The sequence below is a fragment of the Rhinolophus sinicus genome, linkage group LG07 (assembly GCF_036562045.2).
Source record: "Rhinolophus sinicus isolate RSC01 linkage group LG07, ASM3656204v1, whole genome shotgun sequence".
NCBI lineage: Eukaryota > Metazoa > Chordata > Mammalia > Chiroptera > Rhinolophidae > Rhinolophus > Rhinolophus sinicus.
The window spans coordinates 9,543,587-9,567,687 of NC_133757.1; the positions used below are offsets into that span (position 1 = coordinate 9,543,587).

The 24,101-nt window shown below is 50.5% G+C and overlaps 1 protein-coding gene across 2 annotated transcripts; it reads right to left on the reverse strand.

The window, feature by feature from the left end:
- Window positions 1–468: 468 nt before the first annotated feature.
- Window positions 469–22,925, reverse strand: BAG3 (BAG cochaperone 3). Of its 2 annotated transcripts, none has more exons than XM_019725295.2 (4): window positions 22,393–22,925; window positions 6,822–7,148; window positions 4,593–4,991; window positions 469–1,821 (listed from the first exon to the last, which is right to left on the reverse strand). In XM_019725295.2, exons 1-4 carry the CDS (start codon window positions 22,576–22,578, stop codon window positions 1,006–1,008), a joined length of 1,728 nt encoding a protein of 575 aa, XP_019580854.1. In that variant the 5' UTR covers window positions 22,579–22,925; the 3' UTR covers window positions 469–1,005. The 2 variants fall into 2 exon arrangements, with proteins under 2 accessions (XP_019580854.1, XP_019580855.1); XM_019725296.2 differs by having other exon boundaries at window positions 469–1,824; window positions 22,393–22,924.
- Between the last annotated feature and the right edge of the window lie 1,176 nt (window positions 22,926–24,101).

Consider the following 24,101-nt stretch of genomic DNA (forward strand, 5'->3'; position numbering starts at 1 on the left):
TCTGGGAAGATCAACCTGGTTCCGCACTGGTTTGGTGACTCAAAGAAGTGTCAGGTAAAGACTCTCAGAGAACACTGTCCCCAACCCTTAGTGACCTAGACTCCGAGGAACACTTTGGCCAGCCTCGGCCACACTGTGCTTTCCCTGTGCACCTTTGAACCATCTCAGCACCGTGGCGAGGACCGCGGCTGGTCAGAGGCCAGGTGCGCGGGGATGCCGCCCAAGCAGAGCGGCAGGTACGTTCCCGTTACCTGAGTTCGCAGCCCTGAGTCTGCCAAGGGTGCAGGGCCATCTGAGCCTGAAAAATGACCAAGACTCATCTTCTCACGAGCTAGGCCAGTAGAGGGAGGGTACAGATCCCAGATCAGGCTTGTACATGCAGCTGCCACTGATTTTACTGAAGCCAGCGAGAGACCATCTTGATGCTGCCACTCTTCAAAGTTTCACAAACCACAAAAATACACGGAGTCATATCACTTCTTTATTTTCATCTTTAAAATGAAGCATTAAAGTCATCCAACATACAGATATTCCTATAGCTCTTTACACATTTTATTGTCTCGTTAGGTATTTTAGCTATGAGACGAAAATCATCCCATTAAAATGGCAACTTTTCTGAAAAAGGGGTTTCATATTTATGTGATGGGAAATCGATTCTCCACCTACCCCTCAAAAAACTTCTTCAGTCCAGAGCCACAGGAAGACAGCTCACAACCATGGCTAACATGGTGCCCATGCAGAGAGGGCCCCGAAACAACAAGCAATGGGGTTAAACTTTTGAAACAAGCAACTTTTTTATTTGTACAGAATAAGAATATTGAAGAAAAGCATCATTTTCCTTTCAGCCCTTTTACTGTTTTGCCTCCACCCAGATTACTGCGTACCAAGCGGCTACGAATAGTAAAAACCAACTGATTGAAAGTCCCTGAAATGCATGCAACTTAGAATTCCCTACAGCACACAATCAGTTCCCAGTCTCCAGGTCTGCTTTTTATTTCACGGAGACTATGGCGCTCCTGGGTCGCCAGCTGTGTCTGTCGTGCTGCTGGGGTTTGGGGTGGCTGCTGCTTTGGCTTCTGGCTGCTGGCTTTCAGTTTGGGGGTCTTCCCCATTTCCGGCACTTTTCTTACTCTTGTCTGCTGCCGTGGCTCCCATCTCTATGATTTCCTGCAGTGGCTGACCACTTTCAAGGGAGCTGGGCTGCAGTTCATAGACCTGGACCTGACCAGGGACATCGACTGCTTTCTGTTCAAGTTTTTCCAAGATGGTCTGAACCTTCCTGACGCCATCTCTCCTGGCCTGGCGGACATCAGCTCGTCCCTCGGGGTCAACCGAATCCAAGGCCAGGAGCTCTTTGGTCAAATACTCTTCTATCATCAGGTACTTTTTGTCCGTCTTCTTGCCCTCAAAGTTGTCCACAGCCTGCTCCAGCCCTTGCACCTTCTCCAGGATAGCTTCCACTTTCAGCACACCTGGATGTTTTGGGGGTGCCTCAGCTTCTCCTGGCTTTGGGGGTGTGGCTTCTGCAAGGGTAGGGCTCGGGGCTGCCCTTTCTTCCGCAGCCACATTCTTGGGGGGTGCGGGGACAGCAGAAGGGGCAGGGCTTGGAGAGGGACAAGGACCGGGAGCAGAGGGAACCTTGACCTCAACCTTCTCAGAGGGAGGTGGAGGCTTCTGGGAAACAGGTTGAGAATCTACCTCCTTTCGGATCACTTGAATCGGGATGTGTCCAGGAAGGAGATCTGGTCCAACTGCGCTTGGTTTGCTTTCTGGTTTGTTTTCAGGTTGAGGAACAGGTGAAGATTCTCGATGGGTCATGGGCTGCTGAGAAGAGGCAAGGACACAAAGATGTTTTTAATAACTGGTTGAGAGTCATAGGACGTTGTTTGTAGCTACTACAATATTAATCAGAAAGAAAACTGGGAAATGCTTTTTTTCTTTTTAACAGTATAAAAGAGATTTTAAAAGTCAACCAACAGAATGTTGGTTGGTTACAAAATGAAAATATATGAATCACGTTACGTGACCAAACCTTTTGTCAATTTGTCATGCTTCCACTCATCATCTTGGTCTCCTGGTCTGTAACCTCACTAGATTTTTCTGTAGATGGCATTCTTAACGCAATAAAAACTAATATAATATTATAATATAATTTTCAAAAATGAAAATATCAAAAACTCCTGCTGACTGCTGAGCTAGTTTAGCTCAAAGCAAAGTGTTAGGTGACTCAGACTCTCTGGTGATACAGCCATGGAGGAATAAACGTCACTTGTCCCCGTCCTAACGCTGTGTGGACAGTCTCTATTCAGGATATGATCTTCCCAGCTCCTGTTTCAGAAAAGTTATAATCTCTTTAAAAAAAAACAAAAAAAACAAATAAAACCAAACAAACAAACCTATGACGGCCTAGTGGTTTCTGCCCAGACTGATGCATTTTTTGAGAATAAGCAAGATGCCCCAGTTAACCCTGTAAGAATTCTGCTGGGCACACCTCAGTGGTGCGTCTCTGCACTGACTTCTGGCTGCACAGGACGGGCTGCTGAATAAATGGGACTAGAAGATAGAGCCATATTTTTTAAAATTAGCTATGCTTAAAACCAAAATGTCTCAGCTCTTCTACATTTAGGTGAATGTCTAAAACCCCTTAAAAATCTCACACACCCTAATTTCATCAACTGGGAAATAAGAATTGGACTCCATTATTTTTACGTATTCCCAATATAAAATACTACATTTCACTAAATGTTCAGTTAGGTCACATTCTTGCAAAGGGATCTTTGAACAAGCTCTAAAAGGGAGCTCATCACAAACAAACACGGTTAAGGGAAATAGAAACAGGTTTAAATATTGTTTCACGGATTATGGGCAACATTTGGGAAAGATATGAGAGAAAACATCTCTAGCTCTGCAAATGGCACCACGTTCCCAGGATAACTGAGCCCGGGAAGGACCTGGTAGACACTTAGCTGTAACCTCTTTTACCACCAAATCTCTTTTGCCAACCCAAACACCCTCAACTTTGACCCTTACCACTCATGAACCAGCCACAACAATGGCAGGTAAAAAGGGACTACAGAAATACTTAAGAGCGGGTGCTCTGTGGCTGTATTTTTTTTAAATGTCAAGGTCATGAAAGCAAAGAGAGGCTGCCAAAGGACTACTCCAGATTATAGGAGACTAAAGAGAAACAACATCTAAATGATTAGATCCTGGAATGGGAAATTGCTGTAAAGGAGATGTGAAAATGGACTGTGTATTAAATAATGTTGTAAGAATGTTAAATTGCCTGAATCTGATCGTTCTATTGTGGTTAAGAAGGAGAAGGTCTTTCTCTTAGGAAAATATTTACTGAAGTAGTTAGGGTGCGGCAAAGGGGCACGATATCTACAACTAAATGTCAAACAATTAAAACAGGTAACACGTAGAGAGAAGAAATGACAAAGCAAATGTAGCAAAATGTTAACAGTGAATCCGGGTGAAGGGTATACTGGACTTCTTTGTGTGATTTCTGTTTACTCCCCTGTAAGGTTGAAATTAATTTACAAACAAAGAAGTTTAAAAAATAACAATAAAAGGAGGGTGCTCTGTTACAGGGCTCTGGACAGTGTCACCATCTATACTGAAAAGACACCCCGCATTTGTTCACAGGGGAACTTCCTTCTAAAAGCTGTGGCAGAGAATTAATTCGGCTGCTCAAGTCGCAGCCAGAGGGGGCCCGGGGCTGCTGAGTGCTCTGCTGCTGAGCTACCAGCTGCAGAAGCCAGACGCCCTCCTCCTCCAGGAACCAGCGCCCCCCAGTCTGCACGGCAGGACGAGCAGACCCTGCCTGGAACTCGCACCAGGCTGGAAGGCTTCCACCCACCCAGCCGGCCAGCTCACCAGCCAGGCACTGTGGTCCTCCACAGAGGAGGGAAGCGAAAGGCACGGCACCTATCGTTGAGCTCAGAGCCGAGCTGAAGATGTAAGATGAACACTTTGAAATGCACAGAACGATCACAAGCTGAACTCCTACGGGACTCACAGGTGCCTGAGAAAGATGGGTGGGCTTCACAGAAGAGGCAAGACTGCCGTGTTGGAGGATGGGGAGAACTTAGGTTGTGAAGGCATTTCAGGGAGCAGGTTCAGCACGAGCAAAGGCACGGGGCGGGCGGGGGGATGACAGAATGGGCTTGAGAGTGGAGAAGGGGTATCGGGAGCAGGGAGACAAGCTGCCTGGAAGACTGGAGACAAGGCTGTGTAGGGGCTTTGAAGGGCCCTGAAAGGTGGGCACTGAGACACCTAGGCCTTCGGCGTGTGACTGATGCTCCATTCTGCGCAGCTGTCTGCCTTCGTGGTGGCTGGAGCCTGCCTCTCCGGCAGCTGCCTCTACAGTAGCTGAAAAAATGAGCCCAAGCTACAGAGAGGGCTGAGGGTTTACAGCCAGCCCTGGTCCTGCACTTCTGCCACCGACCAGGCAGGTCCAGGAGCTCCCTTTCCCCCCGTTACACGTGTGTGTTCTAGGGAGGGCTGAGGGACCCACAGCACTTGCACAGAGCTCCTCTGGCCCCGAAGACATGCTGTCATAACCAGTCTGCCGCCACCAACCCTCCTACCTGAGGCCTGTCGACCATGGTGTGCACACGCAGGGGCGAGGGGGAGTGCACCGGCGTGCTGCTTCGGGCTGGAGAGCCCTCCCGGCTGGACGCACCCAGGACGGGCGACCGGAACGGGGATGCTGCCCGCTGGGGCTCCCGGGCATCCCCTTGGATCTTGTGGTACACAGGCTGGTGGGTCTGGTATTCACCCTGCTGAGCTGGGTAGTGGGTCTTCTGGGCTTGGTGGAAGGAGGGCTGGGCTGCTGGCCGGGTGACATTCTGCTCATGTATCACAGGGATGGGGATGTAGCCCCGGGGGAGCTGGTGACTGCCCAGGCTGCTCCTGCCGGAGGAGGAAGGCAGGCTGGCTGAGGATGACGAGGACGAGCAGTCCGAGGCAGCTGGAGACTGGGCTCGCTGCAAGACACAAAGGGTAGAGGCGGGGCCCATGAGTGACCCTCTGCCTGGCGCCCGCCCTGGCCTGTGATGTGCCTGCTCAGGATGACAGGTTTAATAGGACCTTCCATCTGTAAGCCTTTCTGTTTTCAAGCTGCAGTGTTAGGACTGGGACCTGTGGCGTCCAGAGGCCTGGGTTCAAATTCTCAACAGCTTTCTGAGGCTCATCAAAACACGGAAAAGAGTACCTTCCCCCCACGGGGCTCACTTGAAGATTAAGTAAAATAGTCGTGTACCTGCTTTAGCACAGTGCCACAAACAGCAAGTGCTCGATAAGCTGCATTTGTTGTCATTACATGTCACTTCATTTCCTTTTTCCTTAACCCTTTCCCTGCTAATGTACAGGGAATTCAAGTCAGCCTGGCACTAGGAGCTGCGTCCCGTGCGGCCCGAGACAGGCCAGGCCCCTTTCCCTTCTGCACCACCTTCTATTCACCTAGAAAATCAGGACTGGTGTTTCCCCAGCTGGCCCTGCTCACTCAAATTTGGTAAAATTTCTCCAATATGTTACATCTGATTTTTACAACAAAAAAAGATTCCAAGTATAGGTCCTACTTCTCCAAGAAGGGCCAAGACGCTCTTGGTGTCCACATTGACTAGGACTTTTTAGCCCCCAAGCAGACAGCGAAGCCAAACATCCACCACAGAGCCAAGGGAGGCGATCCTACGCCTGGATGCACAGGGAGTGACAACGTGTGCTCACGAACAGGCCAGTGGACACGACGGGATGGTGTGCAGACAGGAAATCCAAGAGGGCTCACTGCTCAGGAATCCTACTGGGGTCCACTGGCCCTCGAACGTCAGCTAAGGATCAGACTAAGGACTATTCTTTAGACACTGACACACTTAAGTGTTGGTTTCAGGCTCAAAGCGCTCAAAACCCGTCATAAACCAGCTGCCTCCCTGACTCCCTGTTTAGGATTTCCGTTTAGACTGTGGGACACTGTGAGGGCAGGTATGCTGCCTTGTTTTCATATCAGTATAGCTCCAAGCAGTTAATACTTATCCATAAACATTGAACTTACGGAAATAACATACAGTGTCTCTGTTTCTGAAATAGAAAGCTTGGGGCCGGCCCAGTGGCTCAGGTGGTTGGAGCGCCGTGCTCCTGACTCCAAGGTCGCTGGTTCAATTCCCACATGGGCCGGTGAGCTGCGCCCTCTACAGCTAAGATTGCGAACAACAGCTCTCCCTGGAGCTGGGCTGCCGGGAGCAGCCGGAGGTTGGCGTGAGCTGCAGCGGGCTGCTGAGTGCTGCCATGGGCTACCGTGCGCTGTCACGATCGGCTGGTGGCCAGCATGTGAGTGGCCGACAACCATCATGGGCTGCTGTGTGCTGCTGTGAGCAGCAGGGAGCAGCGCAAGGCTCCTAATACCACATGGGCCAGGGAGCTGTGTCCTACACAACTAGACTGAGACACAACGGCTTGAACCAGAGTTGGGGGGAGGCAGAAAAAAGGGGGGAAAAAAGAAAGCTTGGTGGGAGTAAGAAGCATCAGATTAGGAGCCAGAGGTCGGGCTGCTCCTCCCAGGGAGGCCACTCTCCCTTTATGCATTTGGACCTCAGAGCCACGATCTATGCCCACCTGTGAAACGCTGGGGGACCATGTGGGGCTGTCACGTTGTCTTTGCTGGGTGACCCCTGGTGCTGTGGGCCAGGCCCAGATGCCCTGCATTTTATCGGGTGCCTGGCCCAGGGCGCCAGCCTCAGGGTCTCGGGCCAGCCTGAGAGGCACAACAGCTTGCGTTCTCAGGTCGCACCCACTGGCCCAAGAGCCAGGCCTCTCCTTACCTCAGGTCTGTGGGAGGCCAGGGGCTGGGCTGCCGCAGCTGCTACCGCCTGTCCACACTGTTTATCTGGCTGGCTGGCTTCTGCCACACCACGAAGAGGTGACTGGGACCGCTGAGGAGCCGTGGCAGCTGCCTCGGTTCGGAATCGCTGTGTCCCAGGCTGGGGGGGAGCAAAGACAGGGTGCGGCGGCCGGCTCTCGGTGCCTTCATGGAGGACAGGGATGGGAATGTAGCCTGGTCGGAGCTGGGGGTACACAGCATGGCCTTCCCTAGTGGGGAGCGGCCTGGAGCCCTCCCGGGAAGGGCCATTTGCAGAGGATGGAGTTTCCTAAAACAAAAAAGAGAGACAAAGACCGGTTAGACTGGGAAGGTAACACCTCTGAAGAGGAAAAGCACGGTGCTGAATGAGCACTCCCCTCTTCCACAGGGATTCTGGGCCTCACGTCAGCCAGCACGGCTGGGCAGGAGCTCCACTGCTACCCTGCTTCTGCCCGACACCCCCTCCCCCCACCCAGGCTGCTGTGTGGCCAGCAGTTTAAGAATGAAGGGCACCAAGAGAAAGCAGGTGAGCCAAGGTATCTGTGGAGCACAAGAGAGGTCTCACTCTCCCATACCGGTAAGACAGGTTTTTCCCTGGGTGACAGGCGGGCAGCAGTATTTGTAGGAGAGCCACAACTGTCTCCCAAATCCTCGGAGACCCAGATCAGGAGGTGCAAGGAGGATGCAATTCCCACTCGCTAAATTACAGCCATCTTCTCTGCTTCCTCAAAGGTCCCCCTGCGTCCTAACAATGCAGTTTTACTGGCCCCAAACTCAGGCCACGGCTAGAAAATCTTTGCAGAGAAGGGGCACCGGGAACATTTTCAGAACAAGCTGCAAGAAAGAGACAGACAGGGAGTACAGAATGAGAACAAAGCCCGGGGATTAATTGTGCTGCCTTTCTGTTGCCAGCAAAGCCTGCCTGGTGAGGGGCGTCTGGGGTCCCTCTGTGTCCTCTCACAAAGTTCTCCCTTCAGTGGCCTGGCTATTTTGGGATCCTTGAGAAGGCCAAGTTCCAGATGTACCACAGAGAGAGATCTTGTTTCAGACGACAAGGCTGGCCAGTCACTCACCGGGCAATGTCATTTCTCACCAAGCACAGGCTGGGCAACTGAAGCCAGCCCCCCACCCCCACCCCCTGCCCAGGCTATCAGTCCTGACCATCTCCTGAGGGTCCTTTTACAGAGGAGGGGGCTGTGGATGTATGCCCCTTATAAACCTCAGAGCAGGTCAGCTATTAAGGAGAGCGATCCCTCCACATGGAGGCATCTCTCAACTGTGAACAAATGCCAAAGGCTAAGGAGCTTGCAGGGGGTAATTCCCACTGCGGCAAACTCAGCTGCCAGTAAGGGAAGCCGAGGGCTGACTTGCACTGAGTGATGGACCACTGTAATTTTGCCTGGCTTCTAGATGCGTGTGCACCAGGTGGCTGACCCTGCCATTTAGCACTTTCAGACCCATCAGCTGCTTCCTTCCTGCTGAGCCCCTGCGGAGCCCCTGGTCAGAGGGCCTTCAGCACACAGGAGGCAAGGGTGTTGCCGTGTCCTTGGGGACACCAACAAACAGGCACTCTCAGATTAGAATACCCACGTGCTCAGGGTGGCTGCATTATTTTAGCCTGCTCAACTCTCAGGTCACCCAAGAGCAGGGAGTGGATCCAAGCCTCACATTCAGAACGAATTCCTGCCATGAGACAGGCACCAAATGGGAGGCAGCAAGAAGCCTTGCGAAGCCCTGTGCTACTCGGTGCTGGCTCCTAAACACAGCACCAGGGACTTTTATCCACTTACTGGCACCCTCCTGCAGGCTCAAACAGGGACTGGGCTTGTGCTGGGACGTCGTCTCTGCTGGCTTCCCAGGGGCGCTGCTTCCTCCCAGCCACACAAAAGCCTCACGCCAGCTGCACACTCCACAGAGCTGAGCAGTTAGCAAGCCCTCACCCACTGACTAGCTGCTGGGAAACATCCGCTACTGAGGTGCTGGGTACCACGGGGTGACCAAACCCACAAGCATGTTCCCTGCCAACTAGACAAGGTTGAGGCTACATGAAACAAACAGGAAGCATAACTGCTGGGCAAGCATGGGGGGGCCCTGCAGATGGGGGAAATGCATGGGTTTTTCCAGCTAGGACAGGGCTACCTTAGGTAGGATCAAGTTCATTCTGACCTCCCTCAGTAACCGTTTTGGAACAATTCTCTTAACCTCTGTGAGCCTTACTCCCCTTATCCAGAAGATGGAGCAGCCTCACAGGACTGCTGTGCGGGTTTATGAGAACACATCAAGAAAGATGCCCAGAAGGCCAAACACCTGTGCGCTCCCTCCCTAAATAAGCATGTGATTATACTACTCAGACCCCAAAGTGTCAAAGGAGTCAAAACTGAAGGAACAAAGTTAACCAACGGTGACTGGAGTCGGAATGGTGGCTACCCCCGAAGGAAATGGAAGGGTCTTGAAAGAACCTTCTGAGGAGATGGAAATATTCTCCATCTTTTTCTGGATAGTGGTAAATGAGTGTACACCTATGTAGAAACCCATCAAACTCATCAAACTCTGAACTTCTCTGGAACCCCCACACTGCCCATTCCCTGCCACATTCCACCCATATCTGGTTTTCACAAGTGAGGGCTGCCAACCCCGCCATCCCCACACAGCCAGCTGTGAGCTGTGCCTCCAACTCAGACCCTTCCAGGGCCTGGAAACCTTAGATAGGCCTGGCTGCAGCTTGGCTCTCCTTGGGGAAGCCCCTGGATCCAGAAGGCACTGCAGCTGGCCTGCCAAGAATTGTGCATTTTATGAATCTCACTAAATATATTTGGTACCTCAATTGAAAGAGGAAGAGGAAGGAGGGAGGAAGGAAGGCTAAGTCTGCCTGCCCGAGGGACTTGTGACAGCAGAGGCTGCTTCCTGGAGCCAATATTCAGCCTGGGTCTTGGAAGAAGTGCCATGTTGGGTCAGTGGAGGAAAGCGTGTGGTCACTACAGGGCATCTTTCTTGATGAGAACACATCAAGAAAGATGCCCAGAAGGCCAAACACCTGTGGTCACTACAGGCAGGGGAAGGGGCATGTTGTCAGAGTAGCAGTGGGGGAGGGGGTGGAGGTTGAAGGTTAAGTGCTGAGCTGAAGAGGATAAATAAGTCTGGAGGCCCAGAGGGCAGAGCTGCAAGTGAGGCTCCACGTCCACTGTCCTGTGAGTTGCTGACAAGACACCTCACCAGGACTGGAAGAATCGAAAGGAGAAAGGACATGTCAGGAAATAAGAGAAGTCAGGGAGGAGAGTGCAGACATGAGGGCAAAGCAGGAGACAGGGCAGTGAAAGGAAGGGTGACCCCGGGAGAGGAGGAACGGAAAGGCCGCTGTGGCTGACAGGACAGGAGGCCAAGACTCAAGCTCTGAGTTTGGCGTTGACTGAAAAATGGAGCTGTCAGCTGGCACAAAGTGGAAGGCAGGGAGGGTGAAAGGCGGCCTGGAGGCGCCTTTTCCTACAGCCCTGAGATCTGCACTCCTGCTTCCGTGTGCGTTAATGCCCCATTTATACCATTTAATACAAAACCACGCATCTCGTCATGAGCCTCACATCTAAAAGGCAGCAGGCTCCCCTTCCACTCTAGTGGGGTTTTGTTTAGAAAAACACTGCTTTAGATAAAAGACCCCATCAGTTTTACAGAATAGACGACTAAACACTTCTACAAGAACGAATAATTTAAACCAAAACTGAAACTCGCAACCATAACCAAGTCTGTACCAGGAATTCAGACACCACCTTCTAATGTTTCTACTCTGCTATATCATCAGAGACCTGTCAATAGAAAATGCTTCAGTTTTGACTAACTAAAAAGCACAACCCAAAAGAGTTCAATTAAATTGCCCTTTCTATCTTCTATGGTGTTTTCATCACACAGCGTAGTAAAAAAACGATGTAATTTTTTTCAAATGAAAAGTTTAAAAATATGTAATATTTATGATCCTCCTAGAATATGACCAGAACGTGTCTGTCTCTTCAGTCCTGTAAGAATTGTTCTCAAGTTCAAGCACAAGTCCAGAAAAAGCCTATCGGTTACACCAGCATGTTTCGTAGAAGACTCATGATCTGCTGCCCCGACTCTACTTCAATGGGGACCCCACCTTCTGGGGGCTATTCCGTGTGATTCTGAGACAGGGACCGGTCACGATCAGTGACCAAGGAGACAACTGTGAGTCCCTGCCTCCTCACCATGGCCTGCCCGTAGCTTCGTAAGGAACTCTTTTCCAGTGCACCTCAGCTCACTATCCTTACCTTTGGCAAAAGACATCAGAAACACATACACACAAAACCTAAGTGGGAAATAGCCAGCATCCTGACTTCAACGCTTATCTTACCCCATAAAGTTATAAAGTGAATTGGTTAGTTCTTCTCCCTTGTTCGTGCACTGCATTAACATCCCCTGAGGCATGTCTCAGAAGGCACTAAACAGCTCCATGAGATAGCCAGGATAAGAAGCAGGGCAATTACCCCAGATGAGCCCAAATGTGCCCTAGGAGGTACAAGGTATTATTATTAGACAAGCCTGGGGTCACATTCTGAGCTTGGGTGAGCCCTTGGGTTCACATCTAAACTTCACTACTGGTTTTTAATAATAATATGGGTGCTAAGCAGATGGCTCGGAGCCATGGAAAGAGATTGCACCTGGTTCTAATCCTGACTCTGCCCTAAACAGGTGAGCTGCATAAGCAGCTCACATCCCCTCTCTGGACCTTAGTTTCTCAGCTGTACAATGACGGGAAGGCCCAGACGTTCTGTTAAGCAGTGGTTCACAAACTCTAGGGGGCATCAGGAGCACCCAGGAAATGAAAAAGTCTGATTCAATAGGTGTAAGGGAAGGCCAGCCAGGACCGCACTGAGAAACACTGATCTCAGTGAACGTCTTTCAGCTCTGCCAGTCTCCATGGCCTCAGATTTCCAAAGTCCTGTCTGGCTCTACATGAACCTCAAAAACAAGGAAAAGTTGATGTAGAAATCTAAAAAGAGGGTCAGCCCAGTGGCACAGATGGTGGGAGCGCTGTAACGCTGAGGTCGCAGATTCGATTCCCACGTGGGCCAGTGAGCTGCGCCCTCTACAGCTAAGATTGTGAACAACAGCTCTCCCTGGAGCTGGGCTGCCATGAGCGTGGTTGGCGTGAGCTGCCGTAGGCTGCTGTGTGCTGCCAGGAGCGGCCGGTGGCCAGCGTGAGTGGCCGGCAGCCGGCGAAAGCTGCCGTGAGCCACTGTGAGTGGGCAACAGACAACTGGCGACTGACTGCCTCAGCCGGGGGGAGCGCAAGGCTCATAATACCAGCATGGGCCAGGGAGCTGTGTCCTACACAACTAGACTGAGACACAACGGCTTGAACTGGAGTGGGGGTGGGGTGCGGAAGGAGGAGGGAAAAAAATAAATGAAAAATCTGAAAAGGACCACTCTTAACTGCACTCAGTGAAACCGTATCAGAAATCTCTGCAACTCGAGGTGCCCCAAATGTTCATGTACCAAATGACGAGGCGGAAGCTGCTGACGCCCCCCACCCTTCACCGTGGACTCCTGTGCCTTAGGAAACAGGGTGGGAACAACACTTCCTGGGCACCTGCAAGATGTGCTGGAGTGTTGCACATGCATGGCCTCAGCTGCTTTGGGGACAGCCAGGGAGCAGGGTGTGCTCGACCATCCACAAGCAATTCCCTCCCTCTACAGAGTAGCCTCTGAACCCTAAAAACAGCCCCGCTGCAGGCCCTAATCTCAGCTCCAAGGTATAGTGCTCTCAAAAAAAAAAAAAAAAAAAAAAGCGGGCTCCACACACCACAGATCCCACCTAAATGAAGGATGGCAGCAACAACGGGAGCTCTGAGGGCTGCCCCAGAGTCACCTCGACAGCCCTGGAGTCTGAAGTAGGACACAGGTTCTAGAAACTGGGTTTTTAGGCCGGAAGAGCCTTCACACCAGTCAGGTGTTGACTTTTACTAGTGATACTTCAAAACTTCTAAAACAAAGGAAAAAAGATGGAGGGAAACAGGAATCCTGGAACTCCCCATGTACCCAGGATCTGGATCAGAATTAAGCGGCTTGGCTCACTTCTATCCAGCAGGAAGCAGAACAAACGACAAGCTGAGTTCTAAAGCACAAGTAGAGAGTTGAGCTTCAACATCCTATCAAAATTTTCCATATGTATTAGAGGCCAAAGATATGAATTAAATATCATTGCCAATTTGACATATAAAAGCTATTTGCATCCCCACAGTCAAACTCAGAATTCCTTCAGTTCCCACTGGATTGGGATGGTCTCTCCGACTGCCGTAGCCCTGTCTGGGGCACAGAACGGACACTGGGCAAATTCTGAATCAGCAAAGGCCACATCCACCAGTTTGTTTACAGCACTCCCGGTAAGACAAGAGTCTGTGCTAACTACAAGTTCTAAAAGCAATCCAGTCACAGGTGACTGCAGGCTTTACCTGATATACCTGTTATTAAAATATACTGTGTATTTTATCCCGGGATTAATGAGATGGCTGTCCCTATGTGTTTCTACTGGGGAAAAAAGGTTTTTTAGAACCTGAAACCCATCAATGCTCCTCTTTACAGCTACGTCCAACAAGTAGGACAAACCAGCACGAGCCCTGGTCTTCAAGTTGTCACCCTGGGCTCCAATTCTACCCTGCTGCTCACCAGCTGTGTGCCCTCAGACAAGACTCCTTGCTACTAAGACTCACTTTTTCCCACTGTAAAAATACCCACACCTCCCAGGAATCTGTGCAAGATTTAAGTGAAATAAGACACAAGGAAGTCTTTGTAAACTTGAAACTCATGCCCTACGCAATCACGTTTCCTCATTCTACAAATAGTTACCGATGGATTTATTGTTTACAAAACTAATTCCTTGGTGGTCTCATCAAATTCGTAACGAGCCTGTTAAGAGTTAGAAGCCCCTTTATCTGAGAGTCTTAAGAGCACTGATGGGCAAGGATGCCATTTTCTCACCTGAGAACTGTGTCTAACATTTCACAACCTGGAAGCAAACAGCCAGAAACAACTCTAGGGGCCAGAGCCCCATAACTCCCCTCTCCCTCCAACAGGCCCCAGCCAGCCCCTCTGAAGGGGCCTGTATTTGGACAAACTCACCGCTGAGAAGCCACACCCAACTTGCGGTGACTGTGGCTCATCGCACACATGGCCCTGAGACCTAGTGAGAAAAGCCAAGCCAGGCTGGGGCAGGAGGACTTGCCTAGAAGCAAGGTATCTGCTGGCCCCCCAGCATCCTCAGTGTACCCCACGCCGGGGCACGTAAGGGACCTCCTGGCTAGCACCACCCACAGACTGGTTTTCCCTGGAGGGAGTGCTCAGTCAGCACCCGGCCTCCCCAGTCTCCCACCAGGCCCTGGGTCCCTCAAATATTCCATGTAGAAAATGTGGCCCAAGGTCACACAGGAAGTTACTGCAGAACCAGGCTGAGAACCCCGGTCACCGGACTCCCAGCTCCGGAACTCACGGCTACAGGAATATGAAAAACTACCTACATTCTCTTCAGGGGAAATGAAAAAGGAAAAAAAGGAACATCTGCTTTAATCAATCTAAAGCCACAAATCACAGATGGAAAAGTACCTAAAGTTTCTGTATCAGGAAGCAAACTGTCTTAAGTTAAAGAAACCTCCTCATGGTACTTTCCCATGAGTTTGTCAGGGAGTTTGTCAAGGATTTGTCTCACAAATCCAAGGCGGAACACTGGTCCATCACTCAGCTCTTCCATCCGGTAGAAGCCCACCACATAAGGTGTGTTGGTATCAGGGTACAGAGCTTCACTAGACATTCATTGTGTACAAAACACAATTTCTCCAAAGAAAAGCATCTCCAACTAATCAACTGAGGCTCAGGCGAGGGGAGAACGGCTCTGACTGATGGTGGCAGCCTTGGCGGGAATTCTAGGGGGTTCTCTCCTCCCCATCCCAAGAGGCTGCTCAAAGGACTCCTCCCCCGAGAGGGTGGTGGCACTAGAAAATCCCTCCCTCTCCTTCTACCTGCAGTGACATGGCTGCCCCTTAGAGCTGGGTCCAGAAAAGCTGTGCAGACGGCCGGCCCCTGAGTAACGTGGCTCAGGTTCCCGCAGCTCTCATTGGGCACCCACCTAACTCCTGCCTGGCACTGTCCTCGGACCTGCAAAGAGATGCGGAAGGAGAGCCTCCTCTCAAGGAGCTGGAGTCGAGGGTAAACACAGCACCCTGAGCAGCAGAGTGCAGGAAACACCCCCCCCCCCAACCTGGCCTGTCTTGGGTGGGGGATCAGGGATGAACCTACAGGCTGATGGGCTGTGAATGCAGGCCTGGATGAGGCCCCAGAAGGCCCAACAACCTTTATATAACCCCGTATTGCGTCCCTGAGTTACAGCTACATCCTACCCTCACGAGGGGCACAGGAGCCCCCCAGGAAGGGTTCTGAGGGCACCCCAACACTGGTAGAAGGAGTCAACTAAAGTTGTCCACGGAGGTTAAGAGGAGGCCTTGCTTCTAAGAAACAAGACTCCAGGCCTAGCTGGGAGCCGACAGACCCATGTCCAGACAGAACTGACTACCATGCGCAGAAGCCTAATGCCTACCTGTGAATCCTCCTACTTCTCAGTGGAAGCTGTGCGTTTCCATGGACTGCACACACGTGGCAGCCCGGACTCACTGCCTTCCGGCACCGTCCCCCATGACCCTCACAGCCTGCGGGAGGGGTACTATTCTGTGCCCATTTTACAGAAGGGGAGACTGAGGCTCGAAGAAGGTGAGTGCTTTATCTGAGAGCACTAGAACCTGACACCACGCAAGGATGTGTTAACTTCACTCTTGCTGCCACATCACCTGTCCCCACTGCTTGTGGCAAATGTTCCCAAATCCTTCATCTTCCTGGGGTAAAACGCAGCAGGGAAAAAGCATTTCACTTCGCCAGCCGAGATGGGCTGAGACACAGGCCTGGAACATTCAGTTCGAGTGCGCTCTGGGTCAGGGCGCCAGTGCTGGTGCTGAGTCACTGCCTGGCTGAGAGTAAGGGCACTCAGCTCAGTTCTGAATCACCAGGGCCCTGACTCCACACATGCCCAGCATGGGCCCCCTGGAGGGAGAAAACCCAGTGCTACAGAAGCAGGAGAGCTGGTCCTGCTCCGATGCTCAGGGTCCATAGAGCGAATCTGGAAGATTCAAAACCAGAAGTGGCTGCCTTCTCTCATGCGCACGCACGAGCATCCCTGTCCTCTGCGGTTTCTGAACCATCCATGCATTCATTCAGAGTCCAAGGACTTAAAACAACTGAAAAAAATGACCTTCCTACTACAATGAACACCAAGGAAGTTACTTCGAAATAGGAAGTGTCTGCTCTTCAACAGGATGCTGGGAATTTTCAGCAGCAAGTCTCACCTCCCTCACTAGGGCCACAGCTCTGTGCTGGGAGCTCGCAGGCAACGTGCTGTTCACAGGCTCTGATGTAGTGCAGTGGGGACTCTGGGCTTTTCTGAATTGACAGTCAGTAAGAAGCTTCACTCTGTGGGCGGCGGATCGTACTGTCATCAGTGGGGTGGGGCACAACTCCTTTCACAGCATCGGGTGGCTCTGTGCAGCTGTGGATTAGCTCCAAGATGCTGTGTCATGCGTGGGGACAAAAAGAGCTTCTCGAGACCCGAAAGGATGAACTTAGGGAATCAATACTCAAGTCTCCTGTGGAAAAAGGCCATTCAGAAATGTGATGAAAGGAGTCTGCTCCTGGGGGACATTTGGGAGCCCAGGACAACACTGCAGCACTTGGAAACCAACAGAAGGGCCTCTTTTCTCTAACCAGCCTGTCCACCCTGGAGCCCAGGCCCGTGTTTTACTCTTCTCCACACAGAATCATTCGATTTTTTACTGAGCCTGTAGACCCTGCCAGGCACTGAGAAGCCGAAAGATGAAACAGACGCAAGTCTGCCTCTGGAACTCTCAGCCCATAGGGACGTGACCCCAAGGCAAGCAAAAAGTGCCGCCTTTTGGAGCAAAGATTCAAATTAACGTGGAGTCCAGATCAGGGATAGCCTGTTTCCAACCCGGATAGCCTGCTTCTAACCCAAGAAATGTAGGAAATGCTTTGTGGAGAACGGCATGAAGGAGGCAGAACTGTCCTCTATATGGCATTTAACATCGTAACATCAGTAAATTTCGGATGGGCTGAATGCGGGAGTGAACACTTGGGCCCATCTCCTCCAGTCAGACCCAGGCTCAGGAAATGAGCCAACGTTTCTGATCAGCTGTACTCAGGCTGTTTATTATCGGGGCCATGGCTGGCGAGCTCTGAGTATGAAGGACGTTTGAGAAGGCCCACTAGGGGCAAGTCTGTCTGCCACCCCTTCAGGCTCCTAGGTGGGGGGTAAAGATCTGTCTATACCGTCTTTCTCTTTTGTCACAGCTGACAGGCCTTGGGCCAGGCACATCCGTCTCCAAGTCTATTTTCTCACGGAGAAGATGCACCTGAATGTACCTAAGAGAGCTGCTTTGAGAATTTAAACAGATAAGGTTTGTAAGAGCACTGATCCGTGTCTGGCAGGTATGTATAAATATGTTGACAGACAAAAAAATATTAGGTTCATTCCTTCCTAAAGAAACCCTCTGATTAAGCTTTTGTAAGCTGCCTGGCTTCCTGAAGAGCTGCCAAGCCCTTGCCCCCCCCACCTCCCCCAGGAATCTTCATAGAAATACGTGAAGACTTAATAACACCTGATATCTCACACAGTTGCACAACACCAAGAGAGGGGTGGGGATTAGCTTCACATCTGCCAAAGGAGGGGACTTGGAGTTGAGCTTCAGAAGTCCAGCTGTGAGTCTGAGAGCTGAGGCAGAGGAGGGCCCTAGGGTGCAGACTTGATTCACCAGCAGTGGGGAGCTGGGAGGGGCTTGAAATCCCAGGCAGGTAGGACAGAGGTTTCTTTGGTGTTTATTAGCACTAGAGGGTCCTCAGAGGTCCCTAACAAGCAAGGCCTTAGCCTTCTGCTCCCAGTTTTTCTACATAGGTGTCTTCAATGTTTAAGAGCAACGTTAAACCGACAAAAATGTGAAGGAGAAAGCGTAGTAGGTTTAGATTATGCATGGTTTCCTATTTTTATGATAAATATCAGATCATTTCAAAACATCAATAGGAAATAATAAACACATAGAGTGGTTTATACAAGGCAATCGTGTCATTCCAGAAGCGAGGACAGCGCTAATCAGGCCTCATGGGTGGCATGAAGCTTTGTGACTCACAACCAGCCCAACAGCATCACGCAGCTAAGCCTTCCCGGCCCTGGCTAACGTCAACCGCCGCCACAGTTCCTGTGTACGAACTCTACCCTCATAAGGGGCAAATCTACTCTACGAAACAGAGGACAAATTATGTTCAGTTCTTGCATTAGCCAAACACAGACTGTCCTTCAGGGGGGAAAAGGAAGGCCTTGGATGAGCTGTACTCCTAAGGCATCTGGCCATGCTCTTTATCCACCCCCCAACAAATTACTGTTCATCAGTCACAAAGGAATTTGCTCCACAGTAACTGCAACTTGCTGGAAATAAAAGGAGAGAGTGGACATTCATTTCCTGACTACTCTGATTCTGCTAAGAGGCAGGAGCTCTTTGCAATTGATCTGCAAAGAGCAAAATGACCTCATCTTCAAGAAAAATCAGGAGGCTCTGCTGAACCTGAAGCAGAATAAATGGGTGTCTCTACTTCAATCGTAACTCAAAACATTTCCAGTTTCCTCTGAAAGGATGTTTCTACCTCTCATTCACAGGCCCTGAGGATAATGTGTCAAATGATTATGACGAGCTTCTGCTGGGAGGGCAAGACAGGAAGGGAACGAGCTGGCTCGCTTCTTCCAGGGGTGCAGGACCTCCCCGAGTCTGGCCCTTCCCCACACCTGGTACTACCACCACCCTGCCAGCTCTATCCCTCCCCATGCCACCCCCATATTCACACTCCCAGAAGCCAGGCACCGGGGAGTTTCACCAAGAAGGAAAAAGGAGGCTCAGAGAAAGTCTCTAGCAGGTAGATGTTAAGCAGGTGCCCTGTGAGGGATTCCGGGGGCTACACGCAGGCTTACTATATTCTAAGTCCCAGTCTGCCACCCCTCTTCCACCAAAAATGGGATCCCCGTTACTCAGTGGCTCCCAAATGCCAGTCTGGTAGATTCAAGAATCATCGGGGAAGCTTTTTTGACTTAAAGATTTCTGCGCCCTACCCTGAGTGATTTGGATTCAACATGGGGGGGGGGGGCACGCAGCTGGCAATCTGTGTTCTTAAAAGGCTTCCCTGGAGACTGCCAAGCTTGGGAATCTGTGCTGGTGACCTCCAAGATCTGGAGACCTAGAATAGCCTGGGTTCCTAGAGGGAGGAGGGTCTCCCTCAGGTCCCAGAGGGCTTTGCGAGGGAGCAGCACAGCGCCACACTCCCAAGTAGCTGGTCTCTGTTTATTCTGTGAGGAGAGCCCAGAGGGGCGGCTGCACAGGAACTGTGTGCATCTAGTGACTCCAAAGCGAATGCCAACCTTTCTGACAGGGAAGGGGCCTGGACTGGCATGAACTTGCCAGGAGATTAATGGGAAGCCCACGTGTGCAGAAAATCGATACCCAGGAAGACTGCAGGTGGGGAGGGTCACTTGGAGCGGAGCTGGAGAAAGCCCAGTGTCTTTGCTTCCAGCAGTCCCTGTGCCTCTGCACCGAAGGGCAAGACACTTGCTTTCACTTTCCCCCTCTGTGAAAATGTGGGGAGTCACTCTAACCACTTCAGGGGAATGTGAGAGGATCAACTGTGAGAGGACAGAGTGTAAGACTAAACAAAATACAAAGTTCTGGTCTTTTCTTCTTCTTTCCATGAAAGCCATTCGTTCACCAACAAGGTTGTACTGTAAATACCAGGAAGCCGTCTTCCCCAAAAGAGGGCTTTCTTTATTATTCATGCTCAATGAATAGTCCTTTACTGATTGACAGCATCTCCTCTTGAAGGTAAGGATGCTTGGAGGGGTCCTCTTAGCTCCTCCAAACAGCCCTTTGTTTTGTGCCAGGGCCCTTCACTCATTACGCATTACGAAATCAATTTCTAATATAAATACTGAAGGATTTTCCATTTTATTTAGTCTGGAGTAAGGTGTAATTCATAGCAGAGAAACTGAATTAGTCACCAAGATGTTCTGTGTATATCAAAGCACAGGTTTGAAAGGAATGAACCCTTTGGCTCTTATAATACCGAAGAACTAATGAAGTGAATGTTAGTTTTCTCCTTATGTGTTGGTACCAGGCTGACAAATCTCAAGTAATTAATTTGGTACAGAGAACTTGTTTTCTTGAGTTGATCACATCCAGCCATCACCATCCAAGTAATCACAGCACAGAAATCAGCCATCTAATACTTGGGGGTATTGGGAGGACACAAAAAAAAAATCAAAGTATTCAGCCTGTACGCTTCACGGTTTCATAAAAATTCAAGACATTTCTACCTTCTTCTGAATAGATACACTGCCTCTTCTTAGGACTTACTGCCGTGGTTATCTCTTTGCTATTAGTATTAGTTGAGTGATCTTTGGAAACACACTTGAACTCTCTGGGTTTCCTTCTCAGTAAAATAAAAGAGGCTGAGCTAAAAGATCTTTAAGGACCTTTCAACTTTAAAATTCTGACTTGAATTTTCAAATCCACTCTCCCAACATCAGAATTCTGATTTTAGTAGCTCTTATTTTCTATTTGTTGAGAATAGCAACGCAACCTGGATTTTTTCTACCCTTAAAAAGCTTTATGAAACCACAGCCTAACCCATCCACCAGACGGGTGCACAAAGGCCTCGACTTGCTAGGTCAGTTTCCTGATGAAAACAAGGTGCTGGCAATCTGGTTCTCATACTGCACTCCCAGCGGATACGTTCAAACTTGACCTTCACTCACAACAAAGGGTGCCAGAAGATTCTGACGGTCCCTGTCTTTATAGGAAGGAAGCCTCAAAATAATTGGGTTTTTTTAGCCACACTCAAGATCAAATTCACACAGACTGGAGCAACAGGGCTGGTTTGAAACGAGCATTAGTTTCACCCACTAATGGGCTGAACACACACACAAAAAGTATATATAATTATGCCTCTTGTACTAATTACAGCCTCTTGTACTAATTTTCAGAAATAAATATACCATTAATTTCTTATAAATGTTAAGTTGCTGAATATACAATGTCTGGTTGGGAACCAGAGTTTTACCAATATTTTAAAGAAAAAGGTGCATAAAAATGAAGGTGGATAACATAAATCTTTCTTCAAAAATAACGACTTACAAAGTATTCTTGATTTTGTGAATTTTTACATCTTCAAAATACTTTACCAGCTCTTTACAGCTTCTATTTTCATTTCGCCCAGACAGCATTAACAATTACCCTTTACCTATTTCTTTTTTCCACGCTTTTTATTTTGGAAAAGATCCAACTTATAGATAATGGCAAGAATAGCACAATTACATTTTTACATATTAACAGACTCATTTCAAATTTTTATTTTCAAATTTTCATGTTCCTAAGCGTTAAATATAATCCTTACATACAGGCAAATGTAGCATACTTCTGCTATACTCACAAAAGGATTATCGCCCAGTTATTTGTTTATTAAAAACAAATCCTAGACGTTTTCATACCATAACAAGAAAGGGAATGTATGCCATTTAAAAAAATTTCTCTTTCTCGCCAGTGTGAGGCAATGTCCTAAGGCGATGGCCAACTATGAGACAGTCTTAACATCTTTAGTTTAGAAATTGCCTGGGAGAAGAGCATCTTGTTTTTAACAAGTCATACTAGAATAGATTCTCATAAAAAACTGTTTCAAACAATACAATTTAAATTCCAAATATAAAATGGAAAAAAATAGGACTATATTTACATCAGTCTCCTGAGTCATCCTGTGCCTGAGGCAGGCGAGTCAAGTCAAGATACCCCTCAACCACTTTGAGGAACTAGAGGTAAAATTCCTAAGAGCCCACCCACCACCCAAGCTTGCGAGTGGCCCCTGGAGCCCGCCCACGTGAGATCAGCTGAGAGACACCAGGATCTCTGCCCCGGAAGCCCCGCGGCGCTGGGGCCTGGCCCGGCCTGGGGAGCTGACCAGAACGGCCGCCTCTCGTGGATCCCGGGCCAGCTCCGGCCACCGAGCCCTCAGCCCCTGGGCCCCTCGAATCGAGCCGGTGGACGGGACCTGGTGCCACCGCTCGGGTCGCACTTCCGGGCCGACCCCCAGCAACCCCATACCGCGGAAGGAGCACAGTCCCCTCCGAGACCGCCCCCTCACCCCCACGCTGGTCAAGGGCGGGACCGAAGACGGGGCTCGCGGGGCGCGGCAGGCCGACCCCGGGGAGCTGGTGCGGCCCGGAGGTCCGTGTGCCCCAGGTGGCCTTCACCGACCTCAGGAGCTGGGGCGCTGGCAGGCTGCGGCCGGCGGGCACTCGGCGCCTCGCGTCCCCGCAGCCCGGCCCAGGTCAGCCGCCTCCGCCCGGTCCTGCTCTTCCACTCGTCGAGCTAAGGGGTCTGGCTCACCTTGGGGCCCTCGGGGGGCACGCGCGGGTCGTTCCACGTCGTGGTGCGGCTGTTGTGGTCCACGAAGAAGGGCCAGCCCGTCTGCGGGTCGACCTTGATTTCCCAGCCGGGGGGCAGGGGATCTCGGTCGCCGGCGCCGTTGCCGGACGCCATCTGCACTATGGGCGAGTGGGTGGCAGCGCTCATGCTGGGTCGGGGTGGGCCCGGAGGGGAGGCCGCCGGGGTGCCGGGTCGCGGGGTGCTGGGTCACGGGTGCGGGGCCTCCAGGCGCCGAGTCGCTCGCGGGCCGCGGCCGGAGCTCGAACTGTGCGCGCCGCCGACGTGTCCGGGAAGCCGGCGCCGGGCACCTTTATGAATTAAAGGAGGGGGTGACGTGGCCCGAGAGGGGTGGAAGTGTCTGGAAATAGCCTCCTCGCTGCCAAAGGGGAAGGAGGAGATAAAGGGAGGTAGCAACTGGCCGGCTAGAAACTTCTGGTCCCATCCAGAGAAGTTGGCGGCGGCGCGGGTTGGAAGCGGAGCTCCGCCCTGAGTCATCCGCTATAATCGTGGCGGGCGGGGCGGGGCGGGGGCGGGGCCTCGGGCCGGCCGCCCCTCCTCCACTCCCAGCTCCGCCCTCGCCCAGCTGCCCTGAGGTGGGCAGTGGTTCCCCTGCGGGACCAGCCTGCGGCCGGTTTCGGTTTTCAGACTCGCTCCCTCTTCTTGGAGCTGCGTGGGTATTTCCGGGACTGGTAGTCCGGGCGCGGAGTGCCTGCTGCGGCTCCTTGGTATAAAAACAAAGTCGTCGTTAGCCTTTGAAGTCGCTCGTTTTAAACTAGAGTTTCGCCCACCGGCTACCTCCTATACTCCCCCTTATACTGATACGCGGGACACTGGCGTCACTCAGTTACGTTTTAATCACCTTTCTTCATGGCCTTAAGAGCTCTGGAATGTTGATCTCGGACTAGAACCAAGCCATGGAGAAAATGGAAGTGCGAATGGAAATTCACCTGCCTGCATTTTGAAACCTAAAGAATGAGAGGTTGCATCAGCCCATGGTTTTATGCTCCTGAACCTCTTCTATTAAACATAGAAACTATTATTGCAGTAAACAACTGTAAAGAAAAATCACATTCTTTTGGGTTTTGGTCTTTCTTATGGTAGAGGTTGGTTCTTGCTATATTAAATCTGGACCTTTATTTGGAAAGTAAGGACCAAATCAAAATCACGAAAAATGTTTGTTTAGTTGATTCAATGATGGGTGCACTTGTAACCTCAACGAAGCACCCCAGTTGCTCTAAAGGAGAGAGAATGTGCCCCCAAAGGGAGAATGTTTGGGAGGTTCCATTTTTGATCGTTAGGTACACAGACGCCTCATCCCCAAAAACATTTTGAGAAGTTGCCTGGGACTATTGGGCCCAACTTTTTAACTCAAATTCTGAGAATACCCTGGAACCCACAGAGACAACACCTCTTGTCTCTTTCTGCCCTCACATTATTCCTTTTGGAGCAAATACTAGAGATGCCTTCAGATCATTTCCAATTGAATGATTCCCACTTATGTAGGTCTACTCACCAGCTCTCAAGTCCAAAAGCTCAGTTTTGGGAAAACATAGAGGAAATTAAACCCCAGAGACTGACTCAGGGTCACCAAACACACAGGAGGCTGCTATATAAACCCAAACACCAGTGCATTAATTTATCATAAGAAATATGACTATGGAAGGAGGTAG